The 14,515-nt window shown below is 37.0% G+C and overlaps 1 protein-coding gene across 3 annotated transcripts in view; it reads left to right on the forward strand.

Annotated features, from left to right (window-relative positions):
- The window catches only part of CFAP54 (cilia and flagella associated protein 54), a 369,697-nt gene that overhangs the window by 211,348 nt on the left and 143,834 nt on the right, over positions 1–14,515 (forward strand). For all 3 annotated transcript variants that reach the window (XM_032298598.1, XM_032298601.1, XM_032298604.1), the window contains 5 exons: positions 8,942–9,047; positions 11,419–11,566; positions 12,392–12,549; positions 12,721–12,900; positions 13,005–13,131. In XM_032298598.1, the coding sequence (XP_032154489.1) occupies positions 8,942–9,047; positions 11,419–11,566; positions 12,392–12,549; positions 12,721–12,900; positions 13,005–13,131 (719 nt within the window). The remainder of the gene's footprint in view (positions 1–8,941; positions 9,048–11,418; positions 11,567–12,391; positions 12,550–12,720; positions 12,901–13,004; positions 13,132–14,515) is intronic.

Consider the following 14,515-nt stretch of genomic DNA (forward strand, 5'->3'; position numbering starts at 1 on the left):
TGACTGCAGTTGGTAGAAGTAGGGTCAAGACAAAGTCTCTTGAGAGAGAGGGAAATGAAAAAGAGCCAGTGCAGAGAGCAAATGTGATGTTCTGATATGATTGGCACACAATAGGGTAGGAGCCCAGTCCAGTCTTCTCTTTTTCTCTAATCTAGAATAAAGTTATCTTCTACCTTGGGGATACAGACTTTTTCCATCTGTGTTCCTGGCAGGCACCTAGTCTCTGGGGGCTAGCCGGGAGACTGAGTGCCTGCCAGGAACACAGATGGAAAAAGTCACCCAAGAGAAATCAGTTCCCCAGGCTGATGCCATTAGAAATTGTGGGGTCCAAATTGGCATGATCCATGAAATGTAGAAACCCTGAGAAATTAGCTTAAAATGGTCCTGAAATCATAGGGCTAGAACAGAGGCAAACCCTGAACAGTCTCATAGAGGTTAACTCGGGAAATGCAAGACTCTTGTGGAAAATAATTCCCACCAAAGATAGCACAGAATACTATAAATCACATGAAGAAACAGCCATAACAGAGAGTTAGCAGACACAGTAAATGGCAGACTTCACAGCCCAAGAAATAAACTGTTCAAAGATAGGAAGGATAGAAGAGAATCTACAAAGCAACAATGAGACAACATAGAAAAGGAACAGATGAATTTGGAAAACAGCCAAATAGAAATTCTGTAAATGAAAAAATATAGTCACTGAATGAGAAAAGAAATGATCAAGTTGGATGAAAAATATTGTTTTTTCTCTCCTTAATTTTTTAATTTATAATGAAATTCTGTGCATTAAACCCCATTCAAATTGAAATTTGGAAGAGCAGTTACATTTAAGACTTTTAGACTGTCATTCTGTTTAAACAGGAGAATCCCACTTAACGTGTTTCCCAAAGGGTAAATCAATTCAGCAGAAATCCTCATTTGCTTTGATTGGAAACATATAATCATCTCATCAGTATAAGCCTATAAGCTTTGACTGAAGGCTATTTCATGACTAATCACATCTAAATCTAGATGACAGTAGAGGCGTTGGGAGATTTATATTTTTTTGTAGTTTCTAAGCAGTGATGAACATCTGTAAACTATGTTTGGAGCAGTGATTCTCAAAGTGTGGTCAGCACATCTCTGGGGGTGTCTCCTAGACCCCTTGGGCATGGGGGTGCCCATTTTTATTAACCATGTTAATAAAACTAAGACATCATTTGCCTTATTCACTGTGTTATTCACACTGATGCTACAGAAACAACAATAAGACTTCTGGCGTCTCACCATGAATCAAAGCAGCAGCCCCAAACTGTACTAGTAATCATTGCTGTCTTCACTGCTGCACACTTACACAATTAAAAAAATAATGCCAGTTTCACTTAAGAATATCCTTGGTGATACTATGCAGCCATAAGAAAGAATGAGTTCATGTCCTTTGCAGAGACATGGATGAAGCTGAAAACTATCATTCTCAGCAAACTGACACAAGAACAGAGAACCAAACACCGCATGTTTTCACTCATAAGTGGGTGTTGAACAATGAAAACACATGGACACAGGGAGGGGAACATCACACACTGGGGCCTGTTGTGGGGGTGGGGAGACTGGGGAGGGGATAGCATTAGGAGAAATACCTAATGTAGATGACAGGGCGATGGATGCAGCAAACCGCCATGGCACGTGTATATCTATGTAACAAACCTGCATGTTTGGCATATGTACCCCAGAACTTAAAGCATAATAATAATAAAATTAGAGAGTAAAATAAAAATAAATAACTGCTATAAAAGCATAAGTAAAAAAAAATGCCCTTGGCAAAGGAGTAGAATCTTGTACTTATAAATCCTTACCCTTGGATATATATTTTTAACATCTTTTGGGAATATTATATGGGAAATATGCCTAGGTATGTCTGCTGCTTGTGAAAGCTTATGGTTGACTTGTGTAAGAATGTGTATGATAGAATTGAGAGTTGGATAGGCTGCTTTCTTCATGGAATACCATTTTCATTTGAAAACAACTGACAAACTATGGTTATTCAGACTTGGGCATTTGGCAAACGTTTTACTGAAAATGAGCAAAGTGAGTATGCCACTTCTGGGGAAAGAACTGATAGAATTTGTTGCCAATGATATAATTTAAACTTTCACAGGAAAACTAGAAGTTTGGGAAACTTGTATGAGCCACCACGAGCTTGACAATTTTCTAATGTTTAGATTTTTTTCTGTAAGATTGGTAGAAATACTAAAAACATGACTTTAAAAAATATTATATAATAAAATGCTTCAACATTTGGGGAATCTGTATAACTCAGAAAGACAATATTTGCTAAATAACTGATGTATAATGTTACAAAATTCCAGTGAATAAGATAGAGCAGTAGCTTTTAATGGAACAGAGTAGGGAAAGTTCATCAAAGTGTGGTACTAGATTATACGTTGCAACAAACTTTCTAAAAAACTATCACTTGTCACATAATAGTTATTACTTTGATACTACTTTAGTGTAGTATCAAAGAAGAATATTAACAGTTATTTGAAGCAGCCATTAAAATACTTCTCCCATTTCCAATGACTGTGTGACACTTAATCTTCTTCATACGCTTCAACCAAAACAATATTTTAGAAAAACTGAGCATAGAAAAAGATATGAGAAGTGTGTGTGTGTGTGTATTTTGAGACAGTCTTGCTGTGTCACCCAGGCTGGAGTGGTGCAGTAGCAGGATCTCAGCTCACTTCAACTGCCACCTCCTGGGTTCCAGCGATTTTCCTGTCTCAGCTTCCTGAGTAGCCGGGATAACAGGCACACACCATAATGCCTGGCTAATTTTTACATTTTTAGTAGACATGGGGTTTCACCATGTTGGCCAGGCTGGTCTTGGAACTCTTGACCTCAAGTAATCCACCCACCTTGGCCTCCCAAAGTACTGTGATTACAGGAATGAGCCACCATACCTGACCACTTGGTAGGTTGTTTTTTATTAAACCAGACATTGAAGAGATCTATGGGATTCTTCTCATGAATTTTTTTGAAAATATAGTCGTTTGCATAAAATATTTTATTTATGCTAATGTGTAATAGGCTTACTATTGTTAAGATGAATTAATAAATGTTAAGGAAGCTAAGACATTTTTAGCTGAATTTCTAATGTTGGCAAATGTTGATGGAGCTGTTTTGGGTTCTCAATAATTTTTAAAGGTATGAAGAGGTGCTAAGAATAAAAAACTCGAGAACCACTGGCTTAGAATATTGTCACATGTATAGCTATTTTTAAGGACACATGGTAGTTGATGGTAGAATACACTTAGCATAATAACATACCATTTTCCCCATTGGAATTTGAAGGGAGAAGAAATTTTTGCTATCTAATTCTCTATAGAACTTTTTTTTTTTTTTCAAATTACATGTTGGAGAAAAACAGCAGCCCTAAAAAAATCATTCACCTTCATTGCTTTCCCAGCTCTCTGTGTATCCTGTACCTTTTTGGTATGAAGGATTTGAGTGGTTTTTATTCTTTTTAGGGAGAAAAAGTGAAATGAGAAACTAAAAATTACAAAATGGCCATAGAAAGGACTGTCATAATAGAACTTTAATTTGAAGACCAGATAGACATATGCAAATAGTGTGCAAGTATATCAGAACTACTCCTACTTTAAATACATGAGCCTGGCCCTTGGGACAAAACCTGTAAAAAAACTTTGATATTATTGCCTTTTTGGAGCAGAGTTGTCATTTAGGGGAAGCCTACTGTCAAGATGAATGAGTTTTTCTCATGTGAACTTCATCCCCTGTGAGCTTCTGTTTGGGCACTGCTGAGAGTGTTGGACAGTCCCTTTTCCAAATGATGGTTAGCTTGACATTTCATGATACTTCTAATAAAATTATGTGTCAAGGAAATGGAAAGGCACATTCCCTAGGGTGACAGGTAGAGTGAGCTGCATGGATTTTATGAGAACAAACTGACCAGTTTTTGTCATGAATGTTAATAAGAAATAAACGGGATCAAAGTTATTCAAATTGTATTTCTACTTCTTCTAGGGTTGCCCCTTTCTTTCAGAATCCTGTGGTTTGTATTTTTTTAAATAAATATACCATCCTGTTTTCCTTTATATTTATTGTTTAAATGGAAAAATATTTGGGCCTTTTAATTTTGTGTCAGAATGAAACTTTCTTCTTTTGGGATTTTTAGATTGTTGGCAGTGGATAATCCTCACATACTTTCTGTCTGTCTAGTGTAGTGGAGAAACTAGAAATTTTCTGTTCTGCAACTAAGCAGTACCGAGTGGATTAGGACATATTGGTATGGCTTATATTTTATTCATTAAGTTTTTGGTTTAGCAAGATACCAAACCTCATACTTTGTTTCTCTTAAAATCTGAATTTGAATTTCAAGATGAGAAGAATGGGAGTTTTCTGTCAGCCATTCTAAGTTAGCCTTGGACGCTAATGAGTAAATGAGGTGCCTTAGGAATGTGTGTAGCCTTGAGGGAGGGAGAGTCTGGGGAGGGACGTTTCCTGTGTACACGCTGAGTCCATGTTCTGTTTGCTGTTGTTGTTATTTTCTTGTTTAGTTTTATTTGAAATAAAAAAGCAAGTTAGATAATCACAGTATCTTAGAAAATGTTCTCCAAATATCTAAACGATTTTAATGGCTCAGCAAAATCTTAAGAGTTTAAAATTCAGTAATTGCTAGAAGATTGGGATGTTATTTAACAAATTATAAAAAAATCAATTTAGCCTCTCCCCACCTCTCCTGGGCAACTCAGTACACTAATAATGATAATACCTAGCATGCATTATGTGCCTCTGCTTGCCAAGCACTCCTGTTTGCTAAGTACACTCCATGCTTACTAGAATGTCAGCTCCATCAGGGCAGGGATTCTTGTTTGACTTCTTTACTGTTGTATTTATAGCGCCTGGATTTCTTCCTGGCCCATAGCAGATGCTTAATATGTATTTTTGGATTATTATAAGAATTAAATAAGATAGTTATTCTATGAAAGGATCTTATTTAATCTTTGTAATAATCCTATGTCATGAAGTTTGCACTGTTATTATCATCATTACTGCTTTATAGATGATGAGATTGATAATTGGGGTTCACAAGATCGTGCAGTTAATATGTGGCAAAAGTGGGATTTGACCTCTCTGTCTCCAATGTATGAATTCTTAAAAAATATTAAGTTATTTCAGATGAACTTTAAAGTTTTTTTTAAAGAAGAAAATGCAATTAAATAACAATCTCTAGAAATATATATTTCCAAAATTCAACTGACTACAAAGAAAAATGTCAACTGATTTAATCTGTGAAATACTTTAATTTTGTAAGTTCAATAACAACAAACCCCTTACAGCCACAATACACAGGAAAACAAGATTGTACTTGTAGTAAATATGACAAATAGTTCCTATCATTTTTACATAAAATTGATAAAAAGACACTGTTGACAAATGGTCATATACCATAAACTTTTCGTCAAAAAGAAGAAATTATAACTAGTATGTATACATCTGGAAAAATATCCGTCCAGTTACAAAGTGAAGTTAAAACAGTGAATGAGGTCCAGATCTCTACCTGAAAAATACCATCGGGAAAATATTCCCTGATAGGTTCTCTACCAACTTCCCATTGAAAGACATGTTGCCCCACAGCGATAGAAAAATGTAAAAGCTTTAATAGAGTTGAAAACTAAGGATAATAATTCTACTTTTGCAAGAGGTGGGAAAACTATTTTTCAACTGGTCCCCATAGATGAAGATGGAGTGAGAACCACAAGGGATCATGTACCTCCACTTTATCCCCTCAAAGGATCAGCAATGTGGACCAGGAAAGAAGAGAAGAGTGGTCCCTCTACCTTCTAAACACGTAACTCAGAAGGTGTTCACCATCCAGAAACCTGGGCAAGTACCCTAATACTCTGCAGGGGCTTACGGAACTATTCCAGCCAACAGAAGAGATCCATCTCATAGTTAAGAGTGAGGAACTAGGCAGTGGTTCTGTAAAAATGACTGGTGGGTAGGCACTGGAGCTAGTTTGGGCTCAGTGTAAATAATGATAAGTTTGCATAGAATGCAGATGTCCAAACTAATTCCTGAAAAAGGTGATAGAGTATAAAGATAATTAACAATGACTTGGAATAATATATCAGATTATAATAACCAAGTGAATGTGGGAGAGATAGGGTAATTAAAAAGAACTAAATTCTTCATCCTATATGTAGGCAATCAAAATGTGTTATTTCATTTTATACATTGAGAAATAGAGAAGCAGAGTAGAGAAATTATGTTTTTAAGGTGGATTAATGGAGAAGTATGCTTTGGAAAATATTAAAAATAACTGTGATTAGAATCTAAACCAGGATATATATATTTCAAATCAGTGTGGAAAATAGAAGGGAAATAGTCTTACAGCAAAAGACACAAAACAAAGGAAAAAGGAAGAATACACTCAGCATAAAATAATAGAAGAAAACAAGGCATGTTAATTATGTGCATAAATGTAAACTTGTTGAAATACACTGGATTTGTGAGGATTTTCTGGTTGCAAGTGACAGAATCCCAACTTAAGCCAAATCAGGCAAAAGGGGGAATTTTCTGATTCATGTAAGCTGGGGAAGACAGAGATAAGGAGGAGCCTGAGGGTTTACTGGGATCAGAGGCATGAGTGCTCCTGGAACCACCTTATTCTGTCTTCTCTCTTTCAGCCTATGTATGTGTTACCTTTATTTGATCAGATTGGCTTCCTCTACAGTGCTGGGTACATGTCTGCCACTAGATCAAGACTTCTAATGCCCCAGATTTACCAGAGAGAGAGCAAGAGACTGTCTCTTGATTCAGGTTCAGATACCAGGGAAGTGCTCTGATTGGCCCAGCTTGGCTCATGTGCCCATACCTGGTCCCAAGCCGTATGGCCAAGGAGGCAGGGTCATGAAAGAGTATGGAAAGCCCCACTAAGAACTTAAGCAGAGGGGGTAGGCAGAGGAAGGAGAGTAATGTCCCAGAAGATGGGATGTTTGATGCTTTCCTTAGAAGAGGAATGCTACTCGAAGTAGTAAATATTGAACTATAAGTCACTGTCAGAAATGGTCCAGACATCTTTAAAACTAAAAGGATTATCAGTTATCAAAGATACTAAGAAAAGGTAAACAAAGACGGCAATATCAGTATCATGCTAAGTAGGATGCAAGGCAAAAGGCATTGAACTGCACCAAGAGGACCATTGATATTGATGAAAGGTGCAGTCAACAGTAACTATATAACAACCATAAGTATGGCACTAACACTATATGGTTAGCACAAATATCAACAAAACCAAACTTGTTAGAAACTGTGAAAAGACAGAGATGGTGTCATAGAACTGCAAGGGCAAGAGTCATAGCAGGAAACTGGTTAGGAAGCTACTGCGGCCATCCAGCCTGGAGATGATCATAGCTTGGACAAAGCCTTTAGCAGTGGAGGAGATGAGGATCCCCATTTAGAAGGTGAAGGCTGTTGATGGATTGAACATAAAGTGTGAGTCAGAGAGAGGAAGCCATGGCAAGTACTAGGTTCTGTGTGTGGGATAGAGGACATGGATGAGGAGTGGGTTTGGGTGGAAGAGATGAATATGAGGGAGTCTGCCTTTAACTTGCTGTTACTGGACTCCTAGGACTGCTGTAGCAAAGTACCAAAAACTGGGTGGCTGAAAGCGAGGAAGTTTGTTGTCTCACATTCTTGGAGGCTAGACTTCTGAAATCAAGGTGTCAGTGGGTCACAATTGCTCTGATGGCTCTAGGGGAGGATCCTTCCTTGCCTCTTCCTGCCTGTGGCATTTGCCGGCAGCCTTTGGCGTTCCCTGGCATGTAGTGCATCAGTCCTGTTGCATGGCTGTCTTCCCCCTGTGCGTCTTCACATCACCTTCCCTCCATGAACGTCTATGTTCAGCTCTCCCTTTTGATAGAAACACCAGTCACATTGGATTAGGACCCAGCTTAATGTCCTTATTTTAACTTGGTTGCTTCTGTAATGAACTTATTTCCAAATAAGGCCACATTTTGAAGTATAGGGGGTTAGGACCTCGACATACCTTTAGTGGGAAAAAGATTCATGTCATAACACCTGCTAAATGTGACTGGATTAACTATTCAAGTGGAGCTATTAAGTGGGGAAATTGGATGGATATATTGTCCATTTGGCCTTCATCCAGCTTTTTAAAATCCATGTATGATAAGCATCTTCAGGCATACAGATTGTTCTGTATTTTGAATTTTGTGTGGGAATACATTTTCAAAAGAAGACAGCTCTTAATATATGTCATTAAAATATTTTGAAGAATTGTGATGCCAATGATAAAATTACTGTTCTACAGGGGAGGAGGATATAATGACTTAAAATGCAGACAGATTTATGTATGGAGCAACAGGAAGTAAAGAATTCCTAACTTCTGGCCTCCATTTTCTTGATAGAGTATATTTTCCTTCTGGCACTACTAGACACGGATTAAGCAATAGTTTAGCTTGGATTTCTAAGTGTAATAGCATTAGGTTAGATGGTTCCATAACCTCAGAAAGCCGTAGAATCTCATTCTGATGTACATAAAGTACATACACACTCATTTTATTAAAATGAGATTGCCAATACATTTTGTTTTAGATCTCGGAGATGTCACTCCTTTATTCTTCTATTCACTCATTTTCATTTAAAAATATTTTTTAGTTTCTATTATGTCTCAGTCACTATACTAGATGCTCGATTTCAATAGGGAATAAGACAAATTAGCTGTGAAGCAATACTCAGGCAATTAAATATGACAAGTACTAGTGTGTGGTTAAGACCAGGGTGCTTTTAAGGTCTGCAGAAATGGCACCTAACAGTTTTGGGGGTTGTGAGAGTGTTTTTTTGGAGAAAGAGATTTAGGAAATAACATACAGATGCTACAAATAAAATACTGATAACATTAAAAATATATTCTCTATTTTAGTGCTGCAATAGTATTTTCTACACTTACACTTCTCCAGGATTCAAAACTTTTTCAAAAGAAAGTAGTACAGGAGGACACAGAGAATCCTGTCTCTCCAGGAACTTCTGTAAGTGTGACTTAATGCTGTACTTACAATATTTATCATATAAGAACTATTGGCATGCTAGGAAATTGTCTAATTATTTAGATGAAGCAAAGAAGTAAAGTAGAAAAAACACTGAATTTGGAGTAAAAAGATTTAGGTCCTATTAATGCTATTTATTTATTGGTATACTTTGGACAAATCTCTTAATTAAAAAAAGTTTAATCTCATTTGTGCACTGATGGAATAGGGATATAATAATTACTAAAGTCCCATCCAAAGTCCCAGATGTACCATTATATTAATCTAGCTTTGATCTACCTAGCAAATAAGGTTGTTTCCCAAGACTGGCTCCTCATTCCACTTTTGAATTTATCGCCTTAGCGTTGCCAGTCAGCTACCAGTGCTGTTTCCTGGTTTGGACTCCCCATTGTTAGAATCTTCTGTTTAAGCTCTCAAATCTGACAACCAATGTCACATATTCTGTGACTGGGCTCTGATAAGACCAAGTAATTTAACAACACAGGATTGTTGAGGACTGAAATATAAAGATTCATCACATAGAACTCTTGCTCATTATTTCAAGCATTACTAATAAAATTGCTAATATCTAGCATCATTACAAATTAGCAAAATTAATTGTCCTCAATACTCATTTCTTACTATATTAAAAGCAACAAAAATGCTAAAAAGCAATCCAATTCTAAAAATTGACTTAGAATAAGGATTGTCAACTGGGGGTGATTTTGCCTCCAAGGGGAAATTTGGCAACGTCTGGAGATATTTTAGGTTGTCACAACTGGGTGAATGGGGTGCTACTGGCATCTACCAGCTAGAGGCAGGGAAGCTGCTAAACTTCCTATAATCTACAGGACAGCTCTCCACAACAGGTATCAGGCCCAAACTATGTCAGTAGCGCTGAGGTTGAGAAATGCTGATTGAGATTAATGTGACCTGGCTTTTCATTAGTGACAGGAAGTCTGAGCATTGAATGATTAAGTTATATTGACGGCATTTTTTTTTTTTTTTTTGTATTGCTAATCTACATGCTAGACTCTTTGAGTACTTTTTGTGCCCATTCAAATCACCATCCTGTCTCTGGGCCTCTGTTGGCTGCTTACTCTTGTTTTTTTTTCTTTTTTGAGGTGGAGTCTCACTCTGTTGCCCAGGTTGGAGTGCAGTGGTGCCATGTTGGCTTACTGTAACATCCGCTTCCTGGGTTCAAGCAACTAATTCTCCTGTTTCGGCCTTCTGAGTAGCTGGGATTACAGGAAACTGCCTCCACGTTTGGCTAATTTTTGTATTTTTAGTAGAGACAGGGTTTCACCATATTGGTCAGGCTGGACTTCAACTCCTGACCCCAGGTGATCCACCCACCTCGGCCTCCCAGAGTGCTGAGATTACAGGTGTGAGCCACTGTACCCAGCTTGTCAACTGCTTACCCTTGTTTCCAGGGAACAGTTAGCCCTACTCTTCCTGTACTTCCCTCCTGCATTGGAGCCCCTTTAGGCTCTATTAGCTACTGTTGGCTAGCATGTGTTGCTGATTGGCTGGACATGAGGAGCTGTTAGAGATGCATAGCAGGAAATACTTAGAACAAATGGTAGTTGTTCTAAACAATTTTAAAGTTTCCAGTGTCTGAGATGGACTCCACTCCCCCCAAAATAGCTTTCTTTGCACATTCCTCCTAGCCCTCTGGACATTTTTCACCACTTTGTAAAGTGTAATATTGAGGGTGGCAAATTAATTATGATACCTGTTTGGAATATGAGCAGCACACAGCAACAGGACACAGTGGATTAAGACTGTGGACTCTAAAGGCAGGAAGACACAAATTGGAATCCCACCTCTGTCAAAATATGACAGTGTTTAGGCAAGATAGTTAACCTTCCTAGGTCTCAGTTCTCCCAACTGTAAAATGGAAATGATTACAATACCTCTTGGCTGTTAGGAGGATTAAATGAGGTAATATATACAGAGCATGTAGCACAGTACCTGACACATAATAACTACATGAATATTAGTGTATATTATTTATTTTTTAGCCCGTAAAATGGCGTTTACAGAAACTTTTAGTGACATAGAAATTGCTGATAATATAATTTGCAATGAGAAATTCACACTACAAAACCATTTTTCAAGAATGGGTAGAGAGAGAAAAGGAAAGCTGAAAAGCAATGTGCTAAAATCTTAAAGAGGATTCTTGGATTGTGGGTGATTTTGTTTTGAGTATTTTTAAATAGTTTATAAAATGTACAATAATAATTTCTAATTTAAAATTTTAATACTCTGAAATGATACAGATGCCTTTTTTTAACTTACATTACATTTAGTCTTAGGCTAGAAACTTGACATTATTCAATGGGAAGATAACCATCATTTTAATACTGTTTAGGCCACTGACAATAAAGATGACAGTGAGTGTTTAGATCCTATTTCCCTTAATGCCCGAGAATATTTCAACATTCATCTGTGGTTGAGGTGCCGCTCAGCGCTGGTGACTGCGTTTGTTGCACAGATTCATGGCATTGGAATTGTAAAAGGTACAAATATCTTATTTGCTTAATCAATGTTTTCATAAAAATTAATTTTACATAGGTGAAGAGGGGTTTATTGGGATATATCATGTTAACATTTTATAATTTTCTAGCTTGATCTGCTTATGGAATTAAAAATTCAGATTATTAATATATAAGAATATTTTTGACAGTCCTTTGTATCATTGAAAGTCCCATAGATCTTACTAACATATGCAAAACAGGTAAAGCAATTTCAAAATACAAATGCCCAGGTCTTCTTGTCATCTAGGAAGGCAACTAAGTGTAGAGGTGAAGAGCACAGATTACTGGAGCCAATCCACTTGAGTTCAAATATTGGATCCACCACTTCTTGCCAAGCTTTTCTTGGCCAAGTCTCTTAAATCCCCTGTTACTCAGTTTCCTGCCCTGTAAAATGGAGGCAGTTGTATCTACTCTATAGGATTATTGTCAGAATTAAATGGGTTAAATGTATGATGTTCTTAGATCACAGCTTGGCACAGGTAAATGTTAGTACTTGCAGTGATTAATCATTATCTATTTGTATACCTATCTATTCACTCATTTCTATTGACCTTCCAAATTAAATTATCTCATGCAATATCATTTTTGCAGCACGGGAAAATCCTCAAGTACCTTCCCCCAAATTACAACACATTTCTTTTCCATGTTTCATGCAGAGTCTTTAAGTTTTCCATCTTAATATACTCCCCTGTTCTTTGATATTATACAATATTTCTATGATTAAAATTGGGGGTATACATGGATATACACATGGATAACTTCTTACTTCCTCAGTGCATTTTAAATAACCACATTTGTTTATTTTAGAGGATGATATGACAGATTGCCTGAGCCTCATCAATGAAGTGTGTATGGAGGCAAAAAGTGCAGGCGACACGGAACTGCAGGCTGAATTATTGACGCAAGCTGTAATTCTTGGCCTACAAGAAAAGCATTTAAAGGCGGACATCATAACAAAACTTCAGGTAGAAAGGAAACTTTGTTCATATTTATAGTCAGGGAGGGATTCCAGTTAGAACAAAAGGAGGGAATTTCAAATTTCATTAGGTACCGAATGCATAACAATGAACATGGCCAGCTCTTATTTCAGTGAATTGGAAACAGTACTATCAATATGAATAATTTTATTTTAATAGGATATAATACATTTGCTGGAAGGAAATGAATTTATTTCTCCTCAATCACGGCTAACTCTGGCAAGAAGCCTTGTTTTACTGGATGACTTAACCAAAGCTGAGAAATTCAAGGAATCTCCCTTTTCAAAAACAGGAAAATTAAATTTGTTGACTCAGGCTCACAGTATTCTAACTGAACAGGTGAGGATGCTTTTGTGTCTGTAAGACTTAGAAATTTACTTTTCTCTCTTTCTTCTTGTTCCAAACCACGTCAACTAATTGCTCATTTCATTTTTTTTTAATAGATGCTAACTTTTGGAGAAACAATTGAATTTCCTTCATCAAACACTAAATATGCAAATCCATTAGAGCCTTTGAAAAATATCTATCTTCCCCATGTCATGTTATTGGCCAAAATAAAAATGAGAATTGGTAAGAACATTTAAATTTATATTACACTAAAATAACTGATAAATTTTTTTTCTATACTTTAAGTTCTGGGGCACATGTACAGATATGCAGCTTTGTTACCTAGGTATACATGTGCCGTGATGGTGGTTTGCTGCATCCATCACCCCATCATCTACATTAGGTATTTCTTCTAATGCTATCCCTCCCCAATGCTCCTACCCTCTGCTATTCCTCCCCTATTCTCCCACCCCTCAGGCCCTGTGTATGATGTTCCCCTCCCTGTGTCTGTGTGTTCTCATTGTTCAACACTGACTTATGAATGAGAACACGTGACGTTTGGTTTTCTGTTCTTGTATCAGTGTACTGAGAATGATGGTTTCCAGTTTCATCCATGTACTTGCAAAGGACATGAATTCATCCTTTTTTATGGCTGGATAGTATTCCATGGTGTATATGTGCCACATTTTCTTTATCTAGTCTATCATTGAGGAGCATTTGGGTTGGTTGCAAGTCTTTGCTATTGTGAACAGTGCTGCAATAAACATATGTGTGCATGTGTCTTTGTAATAGAATGATTTATAATCCTTTAGGTATATACCCAGTAATGGGGTTGCTGAGTCAAATGGTATTTCTAGTTCTAAATCCTTGAGGAATTGCCACATTGTCTTCCACAATGGTTGAATTAATTTACACCCCCACCAATAGTGTAAAAGCATTCCTATTTCTCCACATCCTCTCCAGCATCTGTTGTCTCCTGAGTTTTTAATGATCGCCATTGTAACTGGTGTGAGGTGGTATCTCAATGTGGTTTTGATTTGCATTTCGTTGATGACCAGTGATAATGAGCTTTTTTTCATGTTTGTTGGCTACATAAATGTCTTCTTTTGAAAAGTGTCTGTTCATATCCTTTGCCCACTTTTTGATGTGGTTGTTTTTTTTCTCATAAATTTGTTTAAGTTCTCTGTAGATTCTGGATATTAGCCCTTTGTCAGATGGGTAGATTGCAAAAATTTTTTCCCGTTCTGTTGGTTCCTGGTTCACTCGATTGTTAGTTTCTTTTGCTGTGAAGAAGCTCTTAAGTTTAATTAGATCCCACTGGTCTATGATGGCTTTTGTTGCCAGTGCTTTTGGTGTTTTAGCCATGAAGTCCTTGACCATGCCTATATCCTGAATGGTATTGCCTAGGTTTTCTTCTAGAGTTTTTATGGTGTTAGGCCTCATGTTTAAATCTTAAATCCATCTAGAGTTAATTTTTATATAAGGTGTAAGGAAGGGATTCAGTTTCAGCTTTCTGCATCTGGCTAGCCAGTTTTCCCAGGATTCACATTTATTAAATAGGGAATCCTTTCCCCATTGCTTGTTTTTTGTCAGGTTTGTGAAAGATCAGATGTTTGTAGTTGTGTGG

Source organism: Sapajus apella, unplaced genomic scaffold, assembly GCF_009761245.1.
Source record: "Sapajus apella isolate SASKATOON/1434 unplaced genomic scaffold, GSC_monkey_1.0 scaffold2, whole genome shotgun sequence".
NCBI lineage: Eukaryota > Metazoa > Chordata > Mammalia > Primates > Cebidae > Sapajus > Sapajus apella.